The sequence below is a fragment of the Diplotaxodon limnothrissa genome, linkage group LG22 (assembly GCF_057381915.1).
Source record: "Diplotaxodon limnothrissa isolate DT_005_m linkage group LG22, D_limnothrissa_male_GT1.1, whole genome shotgun sequence".
Taxonomy (NCBI): domain Eukaryota; kingdom Metazoa; phylum Chordata; class Actinopteri; order Cichliformes; family Cichlidae; genus Diplotaxodon; species Diplotaxodon limnothrissa.
In genome coordinates, this window is record NC_140616.1 from 6,434,899 (window position 1) to 6,455,461 (window position 20,563).

The 20,563-nt window shown below is 42.5% G+C and overlaps 1 protein-coding gene across 1 annotated transcript; it reads left to right on the forward strand.

Moving 5' to 3' along the window:
* The first annotated feature begins 9,647 nt into the window (after window positions 1–9,647).
* Window positions 9,648–18,832, forward strand: tcf19l (transcription factor 19 (SC1), like). Its single transcript, XM_085346735.1, has 5 exons — window positions 9,648–9,924; window positions 15,167–15,336; window positions 17,115–17,508; window positions 17,757–18,252; window positions 18,493–18,832. Exons 1-5 carry the CDS (start codon window positions 9,654–9,656, stop codon window positions 18,830–18,832), a joined length of 1,671 nt encoding a protein of 556 aa, XP_085202861.1. The 5' UTR covers window positions 9,648–9,653.
* Window positions 18,833–20,563: the final 1,731 nt, after the last annotated feature.

Genomic DNA, 20,563 nt, shown 5'->3' on the forward strand with positions numbered 1-20,563 from the left:
AGGTTTGGTAAATTAGCGGTCACTTAAGAGCAATCAAAACATTTTGTGGGAGAACACACACAGACGCTACAGGTGAGAAATGGAATAAGTGACGGCAGATAAAAAGTTTTTTAAAAGAAGCATGAACAGAGTCAATTAGATTAAGCTCTCTCCATCCTAACAACTGCTTCTGACTAATTGGTTCCCCTTCCTCGCTGTGAAAGGAGCTCGTGGGCTAATCCAGGTCACTGGAAGCTGATTTACACCGCAGTACGAGGCATCTCACGGCGCTGACGAAACGGCGTCCAGGCATGTCCTGTCCTCCGCAGGGCCTGACAGTCCGTGATACCACCAGGGTTGTGTCACGGAAACATCAGGCACACGCTCCACCCTCTGAATCACACCCGAACCACGCTTATCTTCATCATCGAGTCCACATTTCGATAGCACTATTATGGCTGCCATTGACAGCTGTTAGCAGTACGGCTACCTCATGCTGTAACCGAATCAATGTCAACTGGAAAAGAGAGATTTACGATCCAAACCTCCCAGGGTGACTAATAGCGGTCAGACAGGTGCAGATAATCGATGCCTGGCAAAGAAAAGCACAAAATTTAACAAGTAATCTCTTTTTTTAAATGTTAAAAAGGGTCCATACTGTATTTAAAAAGGGTAAAAGATAAGAAGCAGCTATTGTAAATACAGTAAGGTGATTAGCAAACACATAGACTTTTTATTAGCTCGTTCCCTTCTTATTCAGGAAAACTTAGTTTGAGTTGCGTATTTCAGTGTCATGTGTTTACAATGACTTGTGTGCCCTACATTAATGTGACTGAATGATTTTATATGGCTGTTTTCTATGGATGTGCTTTTGCTCATGTGTAAACTGAGGGGCTTCCAAAACTCTTGTTAGGTGAGCAAATTGATGGTCAGTGGAGTTTCAATTAATTCTAAAGCAATATTAGTATTATAGCACTTACACATTACTATCACCCACAGGAAAGAGGAATCAGGCGTAGCACATCCTAACATGATCATGTTCACTTAGGTATCCTTTTTTCACAGTTGTAAATATACAGATATGTGATCTGCATGTGTATAGTGTGAAAATACTAACATATTTCTTACTGCAAGGCTTATGCAAGATTTTATACTATTAAAAAGCTGCATTTATCCTTTAACCACACATCGACAGTAAGCAGAAAACTATGCCTTTAGCTGGGAAGACTCGTAGCTCATGCCATGTTTGTGTGTTTGGGCCTCGGTCGTGATCTGTGAAGTCCTTTCATCAAAGCTGATGTCAGCAGAGACTCTGCCGCCTCTGGGGTGCAAAGCATCAAGAGCGCTGTTGATTTAACCTCGCACTGCCTCCGAGACCGGGGCAGGAATGTCGGATTCACATAAAGTTCCAGAAATCCAACCAAATGCAGGCCAGTAGGATATAGTTACAGGATAATAAATTGATGATATGTAAAGAAACGCATCTGTTTCTCATAAATACGCGCACGCTTCTTTGGTTTCTTGCCCAAATTTGTAACTCCAGGAAAGTCCCAGGTGATTCTGGTCGTGCCTGAAATCATTCACTCATTCGTTATAAGCTGATGCCTGTAAAGGAAGTTCTGTGTAGACAGCTGTCTGTGATCAAAGCTTCTAATATCAGTCAGGTGACTCTCTGCTGCTGTCACAGAGTTAAAACATAACAGCATCAGCTTAATAAACTGGCAGTATTTTGGGTATTAATGCTGATTTTCTCAGTGTCATAAACAGAACATTTTACCTTTCAGCACAGCGTGCGATGGCATCTTTTGTAGTAGTTGTACTTACACTATTTAGTAGAGCATTGTGGTATATTTTAAGTGCACGATAGGGAAAAAGGATACCAGACACTTAGACGTAGCATATATATTCACTATATATACACAATTCACTATATTCATATATATGGAGAGAGAGAGACATAAAATTGTGAATGATTTCTGATGCATCGTTTGCTTGCATGTTTTCTGATGCATCGTTTGCTTGCATGTTTTATATAATTATTAACTAGTAGCAGAGTTGGGATTTTTTTCTAAGTTACAGAGTGTCTGAAGGTTTGTGATAAGGTAACATGAAGTGCATCCTGTACCAAGGCCAGGGCTTATCAACTTTAAAGCATCAGATACACGTTCCTCTTGTGATCATGCTGCACGTAACCACCAAGATTCAGATAATTCAGCCTGTTAATTTACAGGCTAACCTTCCTTAGAGACAGCTTAAGCCATTTATCTGGCATCTGCAAAGCTAGCAGCTAGATGGAAACGATGCATCTTAACTAGGATGCTGTTCTTGTCGTGCTGCCAGACGTGTTGCAGTTTTACTGTGGCACAAGAAACATAATTAGCATATTATTCAAAATGTTGCTGTATGCTAAGTCGAATTTTTTAAAAAAGCTCCATTTAACCACAGCGGGGTATATCTGCTGCACAGGCTGCCAAGATATTCAGCAGATATATGGAGTCCTTTGTGGAGCCCCAGATACTGCTCAAGACAAATATCTGCCTGCTATGCTTACTGTTCGGTCTGAGCTGTTATGAAGTTATCACATCAGAATATCTGAGATGCATTCATCAGGAAGATTTAACATTTACGTGCAGATATTTCAGATCCTGGTTGACGTTTTATTTTGTGTACTTCAATTTTGAGAGCAGCATACTTTCTCAAATGCGTTTTACTTCATAAAGATGAAAGGTTTCAGATCGAACATGCATCGTAAAGCCTCTTTTGGAGGGCACTTTGTGCTTGGCAGGGTGAAAGGACACCGCCCTCCTTTGGATCGCAGCCTGTGCCTGCTGGAATAATAAAACTTTAGGTTCAGGCAATCACGGCTGACATAGGCTTTATGAAAGGATTTCACTTGCTGTCATTCATCCTCAGTCTGATGTTTTCTCTTTCATTACACATCTGAGCTGCTATTCACAAAGCCTCTCAGAACAGAAGTGTTGATCCGTGTGTGGGTAGGGGGAGATTTAATAAAATGTTCTTTCAGTTCTGGTAGATTCGCTCTCCTGTTAATCTACTATTCTCTGTAAATCCAAAGAATGTAATAAAAAAAAACACGAAATGATGTCTGCAGTGTGGCAGTGCGCTAATACCTCTGATCATAACAGAAATACGCTCTCGCACGAAATATCCACACTACTGTTCACTGCAGCTTCTGACTCTCACATCAATTAAATTTAATTCACTCCAGTTCAAATCAGTGGCTTTTGTGATTGAATTTAGTCTCATCTCTGATTCATGACGGATAATTGGAGAAACTAATTGGAAAGCACTTATCACTCCGTCACTCTGAGTGCAATATTTTACCACGCTAATGTTGCCGGTAATCTTTTGGACAAACTGATCCCGGTTCGGCAGCACTTTGGCTCTGAGCAGCATTGTGAATTATTCAGAAATGCGGTGTACCATTTTCTGCTTGAAATCTGTTTTGTAGTCAAACTTCTGACCTATCGCGAGCCTCCCAGCACCTGCGGATGTTTTTCATGTAAGAAAAGGTTAATAAATGTACGTATGAAAAAAAATCATATAATAAATGTCTTTACTTTGAAATAAATGTACTTGATCTCAGAGGAGAGAAGTGGATATGCTTAAAAACTCACCTCCTTTGAATGAATGACTTTCATTGTCTGGGCTTTTTATAGCATCACATTGAGCACCAAAAAACTAGTCTATCTGTGCTTAGTATTTCTCCTTACTCTGATATTATAGCCTATACCTGCTGTCCGAGTATACCTAAGAGTTAGTGTAACTGCAGCATGCCGACCAGTAGATTGCTTGTGGGACAGCAGACGTGACCTAATATTGATAATAATAATGTGAACTGCACTTTTCTGTACAGCCGGCCACCAGAGTTCACTGTGAACTCGTGGCTGTTGTTTCCCATGATCCTCCTTAACCTTACAAAACAAAGTCACCTTTCACTGCAGGGATTCAGCTGCGAGTGTGAGTTGAGGATGAATATCAGTGCTTTTTCACATGTACTTTTCTGCCATATGTTCATAAAATAGATTTTCCTTCAGAAGTGGATGTTTGTTGCATTTATTAACACCCAGTATGAAATAAATGATAACCGTGTGAAATATTGAAGAATTTTGCCTTTATTTGATTTAGTCTTGAAATGTGTTTTTATCATATTTAACTTTTTCATTTTTGTTTTTGACAAAAATAAAATGGCATGCATTAAAATGAGATTGCCTTTGATCTGGTGTTCTCCTTTAACACACAGCTGAATGTGCATAGACTGAAATTCTTAATTGTCAAGTTGATGTCTATTTCAAATCTGAAATGCATGATCTGACTCTAAGTGGCATTAAAATTTGTATTACAGATGTTTAGTTTATGTGACTGGATATTACACTGACACTGGGTGCACCTTTCATCATGCCCGGTCTGTTTATTAAGTCTACCTGTGTGTTTATCTCCTTGGCTTAAAAGGATCAGGTAGTCAGGGTGGTTCTTGAAGCTTAACTGGATCCTCCTTGTTGTTTTAGCCCATCAGAAGTATTGTCATTGTCGATATTACCGTAGCTTTTTCTGCAAAAACACATCTCTAATGTTTTATTTAGGACTGTGTTTGAAGTTGTTTTTTTTTTAGCGTGCTGGGATCGTTTCACTTTCTCTTTCAGTTTGATCGCCCCGTGATCTTTTGTCTCCGTGGACTTTACACTAAAAGCTAGAAGGTGACTGTTTTTTATCAGCTGATTTGAAAGTGAAGTGTCTCTCTTTATGCTGAGCAGTGGGGTTAAACGGAGAAAGTAATTGAATGGCAAGCCTCTAATGTCTGATGCAAAACAGTCTTTAAGCAGGTTAACTTTTTTAGCCTGCATTTTGGAGGAAAATGTGAGAAATATGCAGGTTGTGCTGAGTTCTGACTAATTTTGTGAAGAAAAAACACTGAAACATAGAAATCTGTGTTAATATTGTGAGTCTAGGTCACAGGAAGTGAGACAGAACGATTCAAGGAGACATGATTGTACCTGTTTGAATGATACCAGGAATTCTGGTCCGATTGCTTTCCTCTGTTTTTTCTTTTCTGATGAACATCTTGCTTTAATTTGAAAAACAAATCAGGTCTTTCAGGTCTCACATGTAGTCATTGACTCTAACAATACTTCAGTGTACTGCCATAAACAAGCCTGGTTTGCTTGAAGGAACAACAACATGTGCTTATTTGTATTACCTTTGAGACCTTTTGGCATAATGGCACATACTTTTGTAAAGCTCCTCTTTTTTTCTGTAATGAATGAATAATTCCAATTAAATGAATTTTCAACCCAGAGCGAATCACGAGATTTATATTTTTGTCTCGCTGCTTTTTTAGGTACTCTTTCCATTTCCTTCATTCAACTCAAGTATTTTTCATTTGAACTTCAATAAAGGATTAGCACGCATTTCCAAAACATATCAGAAAAGCCACATTATATATAAATGGTTTTAATCTGTAAAAGAAGGTAACTACTTTCCCGAGAAAGCACAGAGCACATTTTGAATTCTTTAAGTTCACCTAAATATACCCAGAAGTAATAGGAAGTAGTGATGAAAGCACTCCAGTTGATTGTGCAGTGCTTGCCTGTAGACATCGGTGCCGCTTAAGTCCTTTTGCATAATATTATCTCAGTGCTTTAGAGGTTGTAGTGCAGACTTTTAAGAAACATTATCCCGAATCATAGATAATGATAAAAGGCAAAAACACACCAACAGGAAACATATTTCCTTATAAATATAATCACTGTATGGGTTCCCTCTAAACAGGCACTAATAATAAACAGTTAAATGAGAATAAATGCTCCCTCTGACTCGCTCCTCCTGCTGCATCAAATTAACAAAATTCCCATTAACAGAATCACATAAAAACAACACAAATACAAATGAGGACTATTAATGTGCCTGCTGCTACTTTGACATCCTGCATTCGACAATGTCTCACTTGCTGTTCCTTCCCCTTGATGTTTGTGTTTGTGCAGAATAATAGCGTTTAGCCATGACTGTGAGTTGACCTGAAGACTCTTTTGTGTCTCTTTCTCATCTTAAATCAGACTTTAATATGCGTGAGTGTAAATAAAATCATTTCAGAAGGCTTGTGTAAGTTTTTCTGAGGACTTGGCACAAAGGGTGTTTGAAGCATCTTGGAGAATTTACTGCAGTTTTTGTGGGTTTAGTTTGTTTCACAGACTTCTGTCCATCGAATCCCAGATTGAGACCCACATGCAGGCACTGGGAAAACATGCAAACTCCACGCATCAACATCCCGACAGCCTGAGGGTGAAACCAGAAACCTTCTTGCTGTCAGGCAACGCTGCACTGCGCTACCACCGTTTTTCACTTTTATGCTGTCTATACTTAAACTTAGTTATTCTGCATAGAGCTACTGGGTGTGTACAGCATGAATAAGTGTGCTGCAACTTTGAGGAAACCACTCGGTTGGATAAACTCAGTTCTGTTGTATTGAAAAGCCCTCTAGACTCAGTTTATAATTCCAATTTGATCAGACCACCAAACAAAGGCCTAAATGAACACAGATTTTTCTAGAATATCTTAAAGACTACTCGACAACATGAGGAATACTTTCTTTTTCAGTTGTTCTTCTCATTTACAAAGAGACCCATTTATAAAACAAATGAGAATAAAGAAGATAAATAAGCACAATTTTAAGAAAATGCATCAGTTTTACCACATTGATTAAATCTATTACATTATAGTTTATAACAGTGGAAAACCACAACACCTGCACATGTGGAGTTTTTGGAATGAAGTATTAGTATTTTATATTTTTATCATTTAAATAAGTTGTCTAGCTCTGGAAATACTTTTAACTTTCTATGCACTTCCACTCCTGTGTAGCAGGCACATGGAAGCTCCACCACATGGGAATAGCAGTTCATTTTATTAGAAAATTAGAGTAATTTTGAACTTCAATTCAATTTTCACACTTTGCAAAGCCAGCGGGCTGAACTGGATTCGTCGGCAGGGCAGTTCTGGCAGGCCGTTGTCATCCGCTGGGATGGCTGTGGCTCAGAGCGGGTCATCCACTAACAGGAAGGTTGGTGGTTTAATTGCCGGCTGCTCCAGTCTGCATGCCAAAGTATCTTTGGGTAGGATACTGAACCCTGAGTTGTGCTTATTGGAGTGTGGATGTTAAATATAGAGTTTAAACGTAGAAAAAGTGCTTGTATTAGTGTGCATGTATATGGGTGAATGAGATATAATGTATAAAGTGCTTCATCTCATTCATGCTATAAAGTGCACATAAGCTGAGTCCATAAGTGCTTTAGAGACAAACACATTTCCATTTCAGGTTTTTACAGAACCCTGTTTCAAAATACAAGAAAATGTCAAAATCATAGTGTGGTTATTAAAATGTGTTCAGAATTTGCAAATTGACAATGAATCGTCTCATTAATTATGACACTGCTCTTATTAATAACCTCTGGCCCTCTTCCACAGTGTGTGTTTTTTATCCTGTCTTTCTGCCATCACCCCCAAATGGTCGAAGCAGACGGCTGCCCCTCCCTGATCCTGGTTCATCCTGTTAAATAGGAGTTTTTCTTTGCCACTGTCATCAAGTGCTTGCTTGAAGGGAATTGTTTAATTATTGGAGTTTTCTCTGTTCTTGTTGGGTCTTCACCTTGCAATAAAGCACCCTGAGGTGACCGCTGTAGCGATCTGGCGCTATATAACTAAACTTATTAAGTTTATATTATTGCCTGTACAGGCATACACAGTATATTGCTACAGCGCTCAGTTATTATACAGCTTTACTTAGATTTAGTAATCAGATCTATACCAAACTTTGTAGTGCTGCACAGCACCAGCATCTACCGCACTAACAGTATTTTCCTCGCTTTTTCTTAACTTCAGGTCCTGTTCACAGCTCTTTGTGAGAACAGTTTAAGCTGCTTTTAAATATGTTGCTTTGTTGTTTGCTGTTTCTGTGTTTGAGTTTAACCCTTATTTGTCTGTTAAACTTCTGTAAACTACTTTTACTGCTCACTGTGCAGCAGTTTGGCCTGCTGAGCTTGAGTAAAGTGGCTAGCCCAGCTGTGACACTTGCGTCGGGCCTCCTCCTCCGGCCGGGCCGCTCCTGCTCCCGCTGAAGGCGCCCTGGCCCGCAGCCAATCGGGGCGGGGCAGGACGTGACGTCGCTTCTCGCACAAGGAAGCTCCCGGAGTGGCGCGCCAAATTTCAAAGGACTTCCTCCTGGGAGGAAAGACGGCGAGAAGACCCACCGAAGTCCGGCAAACAGCGGCGACAGAATACCGCAGAAAAATAAAGTTAAGCCGGTGTTTTATGGGTGAAACGCCCCCGCTGAGCCGTGGAGTGAGTCAATCTGCGTGGATCTGAGGATTTAAAGACATGAAGTCGGTGCGCAGCTTTGTCATTGTTGTAAGTGGCTGCTTTGACTTTCACTCCACCTACAAGGAACTAACGTCAGCTAGCTTCAGCAACCACTGCTTATCTTAAACCTCATTTTAACGCCAGGCAATCAGGGCTTCGTCAAATATGCGCATTTAAACGAGAATATATTGAGTTTTTATTTGAAAAAGCGAGTTTTTTGTGTGAATTTGTTTCGGTTTGTGTGCTTTGCTTTGTGTGCTGATCCCGTGATTGTCAAGGAGTCTGCAGGCAACTGATGCACGATGCAGCCACCTCTTAAAAAAGTGCAGCTGACAGGGTTTTTCTGCTCTGCTGTACAGTTAACACAAGTGTGATATCCTCTTACTTCACCTGCTGCACCGTGTGATGTGACAAAAGGGGTTTTAAGCTTTTCTGTCCTCTCTAAGTGTCAGATAAGTTGTATTTCTCAGCTGTTTTTTTTCCTCCTTCAGACACGAAGTGGAGCAATTAAGAAAAAGCACCTTACATCTGAGTGACTTTTCTCTTGTTTTCTTTCAGATTAGACAGTCCCCAGCTGGTGCACCCTGTCAGGCTTCCCACATGTGAGTCGGCTCATGTCAATTGATGTCAGCGAGCCTGGGATTTTAATCTCCTCCACACACACAAACGCACACGCACAGAGATCAGGCCTCTGCTGACAGCTGCTCAAACCTGAAAAATATTAGTTTTCCAGCTAAAAGTCACACCTGTTACCACCAGGTTTACTTTTCCGGGGTTTAATATTTGCGGTACATTAGCGTGGGCTCGGTCCGCATCACAGCAGCTCTTTATTCTTGGGCCCACCGTCTTCTAGCCTCCACTCCACGGGGGATTTAGTCTGTTTAAACTGGGCCTCATAACAGTGTGGGAGCTCATTTCCACACTTGACCGGCTTATATGCTACTCTATATCCTCATTACTTATTCATGTATGCACAGGAGGACACAAGAAGACATCAGCTTTCCATACTAATGCAAACACCTGTTGCTCAAAGCGGCTGCACCTGTCTGTAACCTTCACACTCGCTGCTTTCTGGTGCATGTCAGGAATATTTTATCGTCAAGTATAGATCGCTGGTAGCTGTCAGTGCTCTTGGGTCGAACGCAAATGGCTTCATTTTAGCTCTTCTTCACTAGCACAGGTTTGTTCAAAAATGGATCGTAACTTGCTCTAACTCAGGGCCTGTCACAGATCAGGGGTGGCCTCTGGGTGGGGCAGGTTGGGGGGGGTTTCGTGGTGGCAGACAATCGCAGGCTTCAGCCATGCTGGCTGGGGTGCAGCCGTGCTTCCAGCTGCTTCGGATCGGGTCGTCGGCAGGCGAATCTGCGCGGGACCTGTACACCTTCAGGCCGGCGCAGAACCACTCGGTGTTCCGCCTGGGTCGAGCGGCGGAGCTGTGCGACGTCACACTGGACTCGCCGTCGGTGTCCCGCATCCACGCTGAGCTCGAAGCCGAGAGGGAGACGGGCGAAGGAGTCGAAGCTCAAGAGGAGGAAGGATGGAGGGTCCACATTAAGGACAGGAGCAGCCATGGTGAGACACGAGGGCTGAATCACACACAGCATCACAGTCAACCTGAGATTCTCACACTTTCACACCCTCCCTCAGTCATTGTGGAAGAGAATGAGGTAAAAACACACCTGTTTACAGGAATAACACCACTTCTACTGAGAACGGAAGAAGTATTTTATTAAAGTCAGGTTGAAATGAGTGTGAAAACACATTTCAGTGAACTGACATGAAAAACAGTCCTCAAAAAATTCTAAGAATACAGTAAAAAATGTCCTTTAGTTTGAAACTTTGACAATTTATTCAAAGTTATCAATGAGGCTTCAGCACGTCTGCAGGACTCTCACTCAGCAGCCTTCAAAATGTGTCGCATCTTCTCTGGAAATATAAAAATCAAACTAAAAAAAATGAAACTAAACTGAAACAGAAATCTTAATTAACCCTCCCCTAAAGCTCTGTTGTGCACTCGAGCAGTGAAAACATTCTTCTTCTTATTTACCGACCGAATTATCAAAACGAAGTGAGCAATTACGCTCCTGAACGCAGCTGTAGGCGTGCAGGTAAAGACTCGCGTGCATCACGAACAAATTGCTCTATCTCTGGAACCTCAACTTCAAAAACTTTTCTTATCGCTGCCCCCAGAACTTTTATTTTATCGGAACCGTTACAGTTACAGAATTTTTCAGCCCACCGAGAAGCATTTTAGTTTGATTTGTTTAAAAACAAACAAACAATCAAACTCAAATTAAAGCGTGTTGGTGATAAGGAATTAATTAAACTCAGTTGTTCCTGATCTTTGACCCTGATTTTACCATCCATGCAAGTGTGAGCACGAAGCATGACGTTAGCTTCAAATGGATTGTGTACACGTTTTATTTGTAATTATAAATTTGAATGCATGTATTTCTCCTCTGCAGTGCTGCAATTCCATCTGTTTTAAAGATGCTGCTTATTTCTGTGCTGTAACTGATCTAAATGGCAGTCCCACTGTTTGGTTTCAAAACACCAAAAAATTTGATAAAAAAAAAACAAATCAGCAGCCGTGTCCTTCTTACACAAATCCTCACCTGGTTCCTCAAAAACATCCACAAACCTTGTTGTGAGCAGTTTCGTGTAGGAACTGTTTACTACTCTGTTACACCTGCTAGCGTATCATTCTGAAGGAAGTAAATGGGCATTTAGCCGTGACGAGGGGCTCCTGCTAATGACAACGTGACAGGATGTAAACACTGACGGGGTTGCCCCTCAGCTGTGCTGTAATGTTGGTGCCATGGTTTGTTGTTGTAGTTTTTAGAAAGCAAATTGTCCTAATATGAAATGATTTAAAACAAGCTCACGATTTTTGCAGATGTATTTATTTCTTTTTGGGGTAACTGTGCATTCTGGGAAGAGACTTGGCTCCACTTTTGGTACTGCAAGACAAGTTGCCATCTGGTTCAGTTAAATTCAAGTGAAAGCAGCATCTCTACAGCAAACCAGCAGAAGATAAAATATGCATTTAATATAGGGGAAAGTTCCTCTTTACATCTTAAACAAAGCATAACGTGTATCAGCTTTGAGGTGCGCAGTGTAAGACACCTGACCTGTGAGTGTATGTTTCAACACCTGTTATAGGTGTTGATTAAAGAGCACAGGCTTGGACTCTTTCATCCAGAGAGCTTTCTTCCAGAACCTCAGAGCAGTCCAGCGTTTGGAGGAGTTTCTGGATTTCTTCTTAGCAGCTGCTCTCTTTAAGCATCGTTTGTTCAGTCGTCTGCTCAGGTCTATCTGGAGATCTATGAATATGATCTAGAAGCAATTACCTGTAAAGGTCAGAGGTAAATGAGCATCCTTCTGTCTGGTCTTCTTCCTTCTAGCACTGACTTTTAGCCTGACATTCTCTTCAGCCAGCTTTCGTTTTCTTCTTCCTTGACGTATTTTTGTAAGTACGGCTCCCGGCAATCAACTCCGAGGCATACTTGACCACACTGCAAGAACACTTTTTACCCCATTTGTTTCAAAGGCCGGCCTGCATCACAAAGTGGTTTAATACAGCCTCTTTCCTGTTCGGCACGTTCTCTGCATTTTAGACACTTTACTGTTTTTGAACAGGAGAGAGAAATTTCTAACTGAAGTCGTGTTTTTGTAGCAAAATTTGAGCCAAAACACAGAATCTCTCTGAGAAGTCAGAAATCAAACAAGCATAAAATTCAACCACTGAAACAAATGTATCTGCTCAGGAATGCAATTAAATAGTTTGGAATTTGACATCTTAACTAAAAAAATAATGATGCGTGTTACTTTTTTGTAAAGCAGTATATTTGAAAATTCATGGATAACAGTAACAACAATGATGTTTTAGCATTGAAATGATGAACTGACCAGTACAGAAACATGGAGTGATTTTGGTAATTACCAATACTGTGGTATAAACCTGACACTGGGTAGTGATAAATATGATAAATTTGTCAAGCTTCTGGTTGTCAACTCAAATGTCTAACGAGCCAATCACACGGCAGCAATTTATTTAGTCACATACATGTGATCAAGTTGATCTGCTGAAGTTCAAGCTGAGCTTCGGGTGAAAGGTGATTTAAGTCAGCGGTCCCCAACCCCCGGGCCTCGGACCGGTACCGGTCTGTGAGTCGTTTGGTACCAGGCCGCGAGAGTTGAGGCTCAGGTGTGAAACGTATGGTTTTCAGGGTTATTTTATTATCGGTTTTTATCGTTTACTGTTTTCCTGGGTCTTTTCACGTGTGTTATGAATAAATTTTCTTTTTTTCGGTACCGGTACTAGTTTTATTTTGATGTATTTATCCGCGACACCTTAAAGGCCGGTCCATGAAAATGTTTTCGGGCATAAACCGGTGCGTGGCGCAAAAAAAGGTTGGGGACCGCTGGTTTAAGTGACTTTGATGATGTTGGACATCAGAGGACACCAGACTGCTTCATACAAAGGAAACGGTAGCTTAAATAACCGTTTGTTACTAGCAGTGTCTGCAGAAGAGCATCTCTGAATGCATAACATATCAAAGCAGATGGGCCGCAGCAGCAGAAGACCGCACCACCTGGGACGCCACTATAAACAGGAAACTGAGGACACAGATCCAATGGGCTGTATCCTCAGAACTGCACTACAGAAGAGACTAGAAAGGGAAAGGATGACTCTATCCTGGCTCGTATCAGTCGTTGAGGCTGCTGGTGGAGATCTAACGGTGTAAAGGATATTTTCTCTGTACACTTTGGGCTCCTTAGTACCCACCGAGCCTTCATTAAACACTACAGCTTACCTCAGTGTTGTTGCTGAACATGTCTATTCCTTTATGACAGCAGTGTGCCCATCATTTGATGGCTGCTTCCAGCAGAGTAATGCACCGTGTCACAAAGCTCAAACTGGTTTCTTGAACATGACAATGAGTTCACTTTACTTGAATGGCCTCCACAATCACCAGCTCACCTTCAGGATGTGGTGGAACTGGAAATTCACAGTGATGCGCAGCAGCTGTGTGAAGCTGTCCTGTCAACATTGACCAATATGTCTGATTAATGTTTCAGCACCTTGTTGAATTTGAACCAAAAAGAAGGCAATTACTGGTATTAACGAGGTGTACCTAATAAAGTGGCCACTGAATGTGTGTATGCATTGCTTCACACCATCCAGTGAGGTCACAACACGTGATTCTATATTATTAACAGGATATATCTGATCAAAAGATTACCTTTGTTATTTAAATGTCAGAGTCTATGAATATCTGTGGCGGCGTTATCAGATGATGCTGACCGGTGTCAATGCGAGAATGCGCGCGGCTGCTCTGTGCAGCTGAACGGGCCGCAGGCTCACCGTATAAAAGAAATGTTACGCTTAAGAATAGAGCTGACAGAAAATATTTGATTAATTGTTCAGTTTTCAGACGGAAAATAAATTAAATGTCAGGCGTTTCATAAATGGATTAATCAGCGATGTCAGTTTACAAGCAAACATGCCAAACATGTCTCCGTTCCACATCTTTTTCTACTTACAAATCACATTTGGTTTGATTACAGCTGTTGGTCATGCAAATAAAAAGAAAAAAAGTTTATAAAATCCTGGCTGATTCTTATAGCCCGGTAAAATAAAAGCTTTAACTATTGCGTATCCGAACAGTCGGGGCTGACACGAACAGATAGATGCATAGATTTCTGTCAGATGCCGTAATGCAGAAGCATCATCTGTCACTGAAAATGGACCGACTGTGTTTGCTGCAGGACCCCAAAAAGCCCATTCAGAGCCTGCAGGAAAGAAAAGAGCCATCAGCTTCAGCCTCAGTTAGAAATAATAGGACAGCCTGATGGATACAAAATTGTGCAAAAAAGGCACCACAAAAACAGGAGTTTAAGACATTTGGTTTGAAACTTAACAATACCTGCCGCCAGGTGCATTCTGCTGTGAATGAAGACAATTAACATGTTACGCGTTCACACGCCGGCTTTGAAAAGCAGTCGCACCGAGGAGGTCCATTTCATTCGGTCTCAACGGGTCGTTCACAGCTGAGAGTGTGAAATTGACCAGTAAACTCAACTTTCAGGAGAACAAATAAAAGCAAATGTACAAACAGAAGAACCAAACAAAAAAATTCATGAGTAATTCAGGACACAAGATAGAGTCTGAACCTCAGGTTGCTGAGAGTCGTCAGTGCAGTCTGAAGTAGACAGGAAGATGCACGGAGTGAGGAAGGGGGAGATTAAGAGTGAGCGTTGCGTCTTCATTCAGTCGCTGTCCGACAGGCTCAGAATCTAAACTGCACCCTTACTGCCTAATTTTTCAAGTAATTTCACAGTCTGTTTCCCACATTTTTCATTTTTGCTATTAAAGTTACATTTTAGTATTCGCCCCGCATTTCTCATTTTGTGCTGTGCTGTCATGGCCGTGTGATTGCCTTGTAGCCTTCCAGCTCCTCAGTTCTGGGTCCATCTCGCAGACTGTTTTACATTTCTCCTAGATTCTGGAAGCTGTAAACACACAGTCACCGAATGACTTTATTTCAGGGCTCTGCTCTCATGATTTATTCTTTTTTTTGCCCCTGTCAGATTCATATATTAAAAAGCTCTGTGAATATCTAGCCTCCGGTAACGTCGGCCTTCAGTTGTAAAACTGTTGCTCGTTTGTGTCTTCAGAGAGTTTCCCACTACTTTACATGTCAGTGTGACCTCCTAGAAACCTCTAAAACGTTTTATTTTGAGGGCTGATCTGTGCCCGGCAGTGTGTAGTTTAACATTTCTTCAAATCTTCTTGGTCTTGTGTTTCTAGGCACATGGGTCAATGAAGTCCGCCTCCAGCCGGGCATACAGTGGGAGCTCTCGGACGGCGACACGCTGATCTTCGGAGGCCAGACTGATCCAGGGAACCCGGAGTTCTACTTCCTCTTCCAGAAGGTTAAAGTTCGCCCGCTGGACTTCGATGCAATCACGCTTCCAAAAGTAAGTCCGTGGTTTGGAATCAACTATTTACATTCAGTATGAAGCCAGACTCATGGTGACACTTTTCTTAAAAAATAAAGATATCGAAGGTTCGTGTTTCTCACCAAGTCTGGGGTCAAAGGATAAATCTGGACATGTTCTGTCTGCTGCATGAGTAAATGCACCATGTGACACTGCTAATGTCCATATGTCAACATTACACAGTTCAGACATTCCTCAATATTATTTTTAGCAGTCTGCATTGATTATACAGGAGGGAGAAACTTACTAATCGACAAGTCTAAAAGTATGAAAATTTAAAAACTCAAGCCAAGTTCAACAGACGAGGTTAAACAGTGAGTTTACAGATATTTTGTGTCTATTTCAGTCATTTTAAACCTTTCTTAAAAAGTTAAATTGTTCTGTTGAGTAAATCTCTAGCCTACAGAGCCACTGTTAACAATTCACTCCTGCATTAGATTAACGGGTGCTTGTAAATCAGCTGTAGGTGTGTATAGTCGTGTGGCAGCCAGTCCAGAGTGTGCCGTCCTGATACTCTGTGACAGACGGGCTCCAGCTCCTCTGCAACCCTGAACTGGAAAAGCTTTAAAGAAAATGGGCGGATAGATTCGGGTAGTGGGCTCAAAGTCTTTTTCCAGCCTCTGTACTATGTTTGCTAATGTCTGCAAATGTTAGAGGATTTCTGAATGAATAGTTTGCAGTAACATTAACGGTAGAATGACGGCCTCAGAATTGTGGTGCCCATGGATCTGTAAGCTTGTGTGCTTGCTCTGATTCTCCTTTATGCTAAAAATACAACAAATATTCCTGAAAGTTACATCTGAGTCTCGTTTTCTTAATGCACGTAAGAGTCAGATTCTGTAGCACCAGCAGCCTTCTTTGCTTGCAGGCTAACGTCCCCCAAGGCAAAAGATCACGTGACCCATGATGTAGGCTACCAAAGGAGCAGCGTTAATGTAGCGGCTGTATATGGGGGAAGAAAACGAATATTCCCCAGTTGCGATAAGGACATTAATTTTAGATGCTTGTCAGAGACTGTTATTATAGCTTCTTGATTTGGTCCCTCACAGCCCTGCTGCTCTAAATACTCACTAGGAAACCAAATGTCTTTCAACAAATGCACTTTATGTGTTTCTGTTTGAAGGATTTGTTAGAAATTACAGTGACAGCTTAAGATGGGATTTCTTACAAAGATGAAAGATGTCAGTGGTTTTTAAATTGTTGTCTTTGGTCTGAGTGCCACAGACAGGTGAGTCGATACAGAAACTAATGAAAGGACTAACATGCCTTCTTCTACCTTCTTTTTTTTCCTGTAATATGTTGACAGTAATGAAAATGTTGATGTCGACTCTACCCTGTAATTTTCATCCCACTCCTGTGTCAAAGTGTGTGCAGCCATCGTTCATTAGGTGGTGCTGGGCACTGTTTGTATTCAGAATGCCAATAAAAATGTACCACAATGTCTGGTAAACGATAACAAGCCCACAGAAAATCCCCAAAGCATTTTATCTATGAAGACATGGAGGCATACTCTCACTAAATGAAATTTGAAGATTAAATCATGTGCAATCGTACTTTTCTACTTCAATTAAAAAAGTGCTGATGCATGGAGTTGATTTGCAGCAAGAGGCAGAAGCAGATTTATTATCTCAAAGGTGCCATGACTTTTCTGGAAAGAAATGCATCAGCCAGACAAATTAGACTCGCACCTCTGGATATTGACATTTGGCCTACGCTTCGTGAAGGTTTAAATGAAATATTTATATCTGGTTTCCTAGGCGGGAACCTTCTCGTCCGACTTGCAGAACAGGATTAGGACCAGCTTGGACCGCAAGGTAGCTGCCAACCTGGACCTTTCGAAGCTGTCCATCAACAGAGCCACGGTCATCCTCAACTCCATCGGCAGCCTGAGCAAGATGAAGGGCAGCGCCTGGACCTTCAAGAGGAGCCACAGCCACGAGGGAACCGTCTCTGACCCCGGCACCTCGACCTCGCCGCCTCTTGCCGTGGGCTTTTCCTCCCTGCTCCCACACTCCACTCCTCCATCATTCACCTCTGCAGCTTCACTGCCTCAGACGAAGGCCCTCCCGCAGACCTCCAGGAGCAGGAGGAAGTCGGCTCACACGGTGCTGCTGGAGGACGACAGCTCTGACGAGCCCAGAAGTCGAGGAGGTAAAGCACAGCGGCGTGCTGCAGAATGACACTGCTTACTCTCTGGAGCTTTTTGACATGAAGCTGCAGATTTTTACCATGAAATTGTTTTTGGCAGCTTTTAAAAAGACTTAATATTAGTTTATGAAGTTACTGCTTTCTTTTCAAGGATTTTACTTGCAAAAAAAAGGAGGGAAAAGAACAAATTAGTGGTGTGATTAGCTTCTGTCTCCACTTACATTACCTTGCTCTCTTTCCGTTGATCTTAGTTTTGGCAGGAGTTGTGGAGGATGGACAGAGAGCACGGGGGAAGAAGAGGCGGAGGCTCTACAAGTCTGAATCTGAAGGTTTCAGCTCGCCGCCTCCTCCTCAGCTGCAGCCCAAAACTCACAGCGACATCCGCAGGCCGCTGGAGGCCAAGCCCTTCCCCGTCGGTATCAGGACCATCGGCAGCTTCCACGGAGCCATGACAAACAGCAGACTCAACGAGCACCTCTTCCAGGCATCCTTCACAAGCAAACAAGAGGCGGAGAAGGTGAACAGAGTCAAGACGGTGGTGCACGGAAACATCGCGGCCTTCCACCAGCAGAAGCCTGCCCATTGCTCCCCGACCGCAGCGAGAGGGAGGCGGAGAGCCAACAGCTCCCCCGTATTCTCCCCATTGGTGGTGGGAGGGGAGAACTACAACCTGGCCTCGCCGTCGGTGAGGATCCGCGCAGACGAGAGAGTTAGCGTGCAGTTCAACCGATTTCATCATCCAACAGGGTGAGTTTGGAAGGTTTTTCTAAAAATTCTCTACAAAGCACAGCCCTGTATGATTTTCTGTCATATATACAAACTGTACAATGTTGGAGCTTCATATTAAACAAGGCCTGAAGCTCCTCTGTGAGGCATGGAGTGGCAACAGTTTAAAAAAAACAAATGTATTTGTTCCTCCTTTTTTTTTTTGTGATGTCACCTCCAAGCCTTCTCATTTCTTCCTGTTTATGTTTTCCTTCCTTGAAGTAAGCGACGCGGCCGCCCCAGGAAACACCCCCTCCCCCCACGGCCTTCCCTGCCCTCTCCGTCCTCCTCGTCTTCATCCTCTACCTCCTCGGCCTCCTCCTCCTCCGGCTCCTCCTCTTCCTCCTCGGACGAGGACGAAGACGACGAGGAAGAGGACGACGTGATGGTTGGCACGGTGGAGCCGTGCGCGGCGCCGCGGTGCCGGCTGCCCCAGCAGGACACGGTGCAGTGGATCCAGTGTGACGTGTGCGACGCCTGGTACCACATAGACTGTCTGCACGTCGACCGCAAGAAACTCCTGATGGACCCCAACGCTGACTTCCACTGCGGCTGTCGCTGACGGCAGGGAAGCCAAATTCTGGATGATTAAATGAAATCAAAAGCCTCACTTTGAACTTTAAAGCTGACACTTTCCCCTCCTTAAACGCTTCTTTTCCTTCAGTCATAAAGTGGAAATTAAGATTTTTGCCTTTGAAGACAGGCTGCGACTTCATCTAATGACCGCTGAGCCGCTCTGCACGAGCACGCGGCGCTTTTCTCTCGCCTCAAACACGGCTGTTAATTCAAGAAAAGAATTTCCTTTGATATTTTTTACATCCTGATTTTACAAAGTTTGAGCATTTGTGACCCGACAGTAACAGAGTTACTCCACGAACCTGGAGCCCACTCAGCCTCAGAGCGTAGGCTTTTGGAGGAGGAGGCAAAACTCTAATGAAATGTCTCAGTTTGGATTTCATTATGGCTTTGACTGCCTGGAGAGGCGCAATCAGAGCAGGAAAACACAATGTTTGAGCACATCTCCAGCGTGGCTGTCCAGGGAGCAAATTGCATTCAGGAAAATTCAGGCCATTGCTGGACTCTATAAAAAGCTCTTTAACGTCCTAAATCTTGTTCCGCTGCCACCTTCACAATTTCAAAGCCATTAAAAACAATGTTGCTAGGTAATCAGACTTCATTGGAGATTTGAGTGCGGCTTTCTTGAGTGGTAGCTGCTGTGTAGGAGTAGATCTGTAATCATTCGACGTGAAATGCCAAGAAATGTGTCAGCAGACTCGTGTTGACGCTGCTGATGAGAAGTGCTCCTGGGATGCTAATCAAATGTTTGAAGGCACTTCTGTAGCAGCAGCTGCTGGTTTCTGGGATGTGTTTGTGACTGAGTGCAGGCTGGCAGTGTGGCTGCTGCTGAAGGCAGGACTCATTACCAGTCAGATGTCATGTCGTATAATCCGCTGATGTAACAGGAAAAAACAGACTCGTAAAAATGATCTCGTCGCCTCTGACTGGTGGGATGAGTTTTGATGTCACAGATGATTTTTAGGGTCGTCTCTTCAGCTCTGCTTCCACTTTCAAGAGACTCTTCACACTACTGAACCCTGTGGCCAAAATGGGTGCTTCAGTCCTGAGTGAAAAGTGCTGGACCTGACTGAACTGTCTCTGAACAGCAGACATCTTCACTTTGGTGCTGCGTGTGAGTATGAAATCAAAGTGTGGAACGCCAAAATCTTTCTCAAGCACCTTGCTTTTTATTTAATTCCAAATTTCTACATGTTCTGGCTCATCTGGAGTGGAAACGTCCTCTTTTTCCCACTCAAATCTGCTCCACTCTTACAGTCTTTATAATGGCTCCATCTCTGTTCACATGCGATATGATAGTGTTGTAATGAAAAGTCTGTGCTGGTGTTGTATGTGTTTTTTTCCCCCTTTTATTGTACCACAAATGGGAGCGCTGCAGCGAGCTTAAACTGGGAAAATTTCATTTTTTTGAGCAATAACATCAAAAACAGGATGATAAAAATACAGAAATATATATATATTACATGCTAAAGTCGATAAAGGTTGATGTGGAGTGCAACATTGATTGCTTGCAGTTCACTTAACCTGGATTTAGTCAGTTTCACTGGTGCTTGGACGCTGACACAGCCTCTCTTGCTGCTTTGCTAATTGTCAGAAATCCAGCAGATGGTTGAGGGAAAAATATATTTGTGTTTGTATATATTAAAAAAATCTGTGCACTGATTTATCACTTCATTCTCAATTCAGTGGATTAGTTAAAAAAGAAATCCAAGCATCT

Coding starts and splice junctions, on each gene's coding strand:
- tcf19l (XM_085346735.1), top strand. CDS start 9,654: ATGCTGGCTGGGGTGCAGCCGTGCTTCCAGCTGCTTCGGATCGGGTCG. Junction 15,337..17,114: donor ATGCAATCACGCTTCCAAAA/GTAAGTCCGTGG, acceptor CTGGTTTCCTAG/GCGGGAACCTTCTCGTCCGA. Junction 18,253..18,492: donor CGATTTCATCATCCAACAGG/GTGAGTTTGGAA, acceptor CCTTCCTTGAAG/TAAGCGACGCGGCCGCCCCA.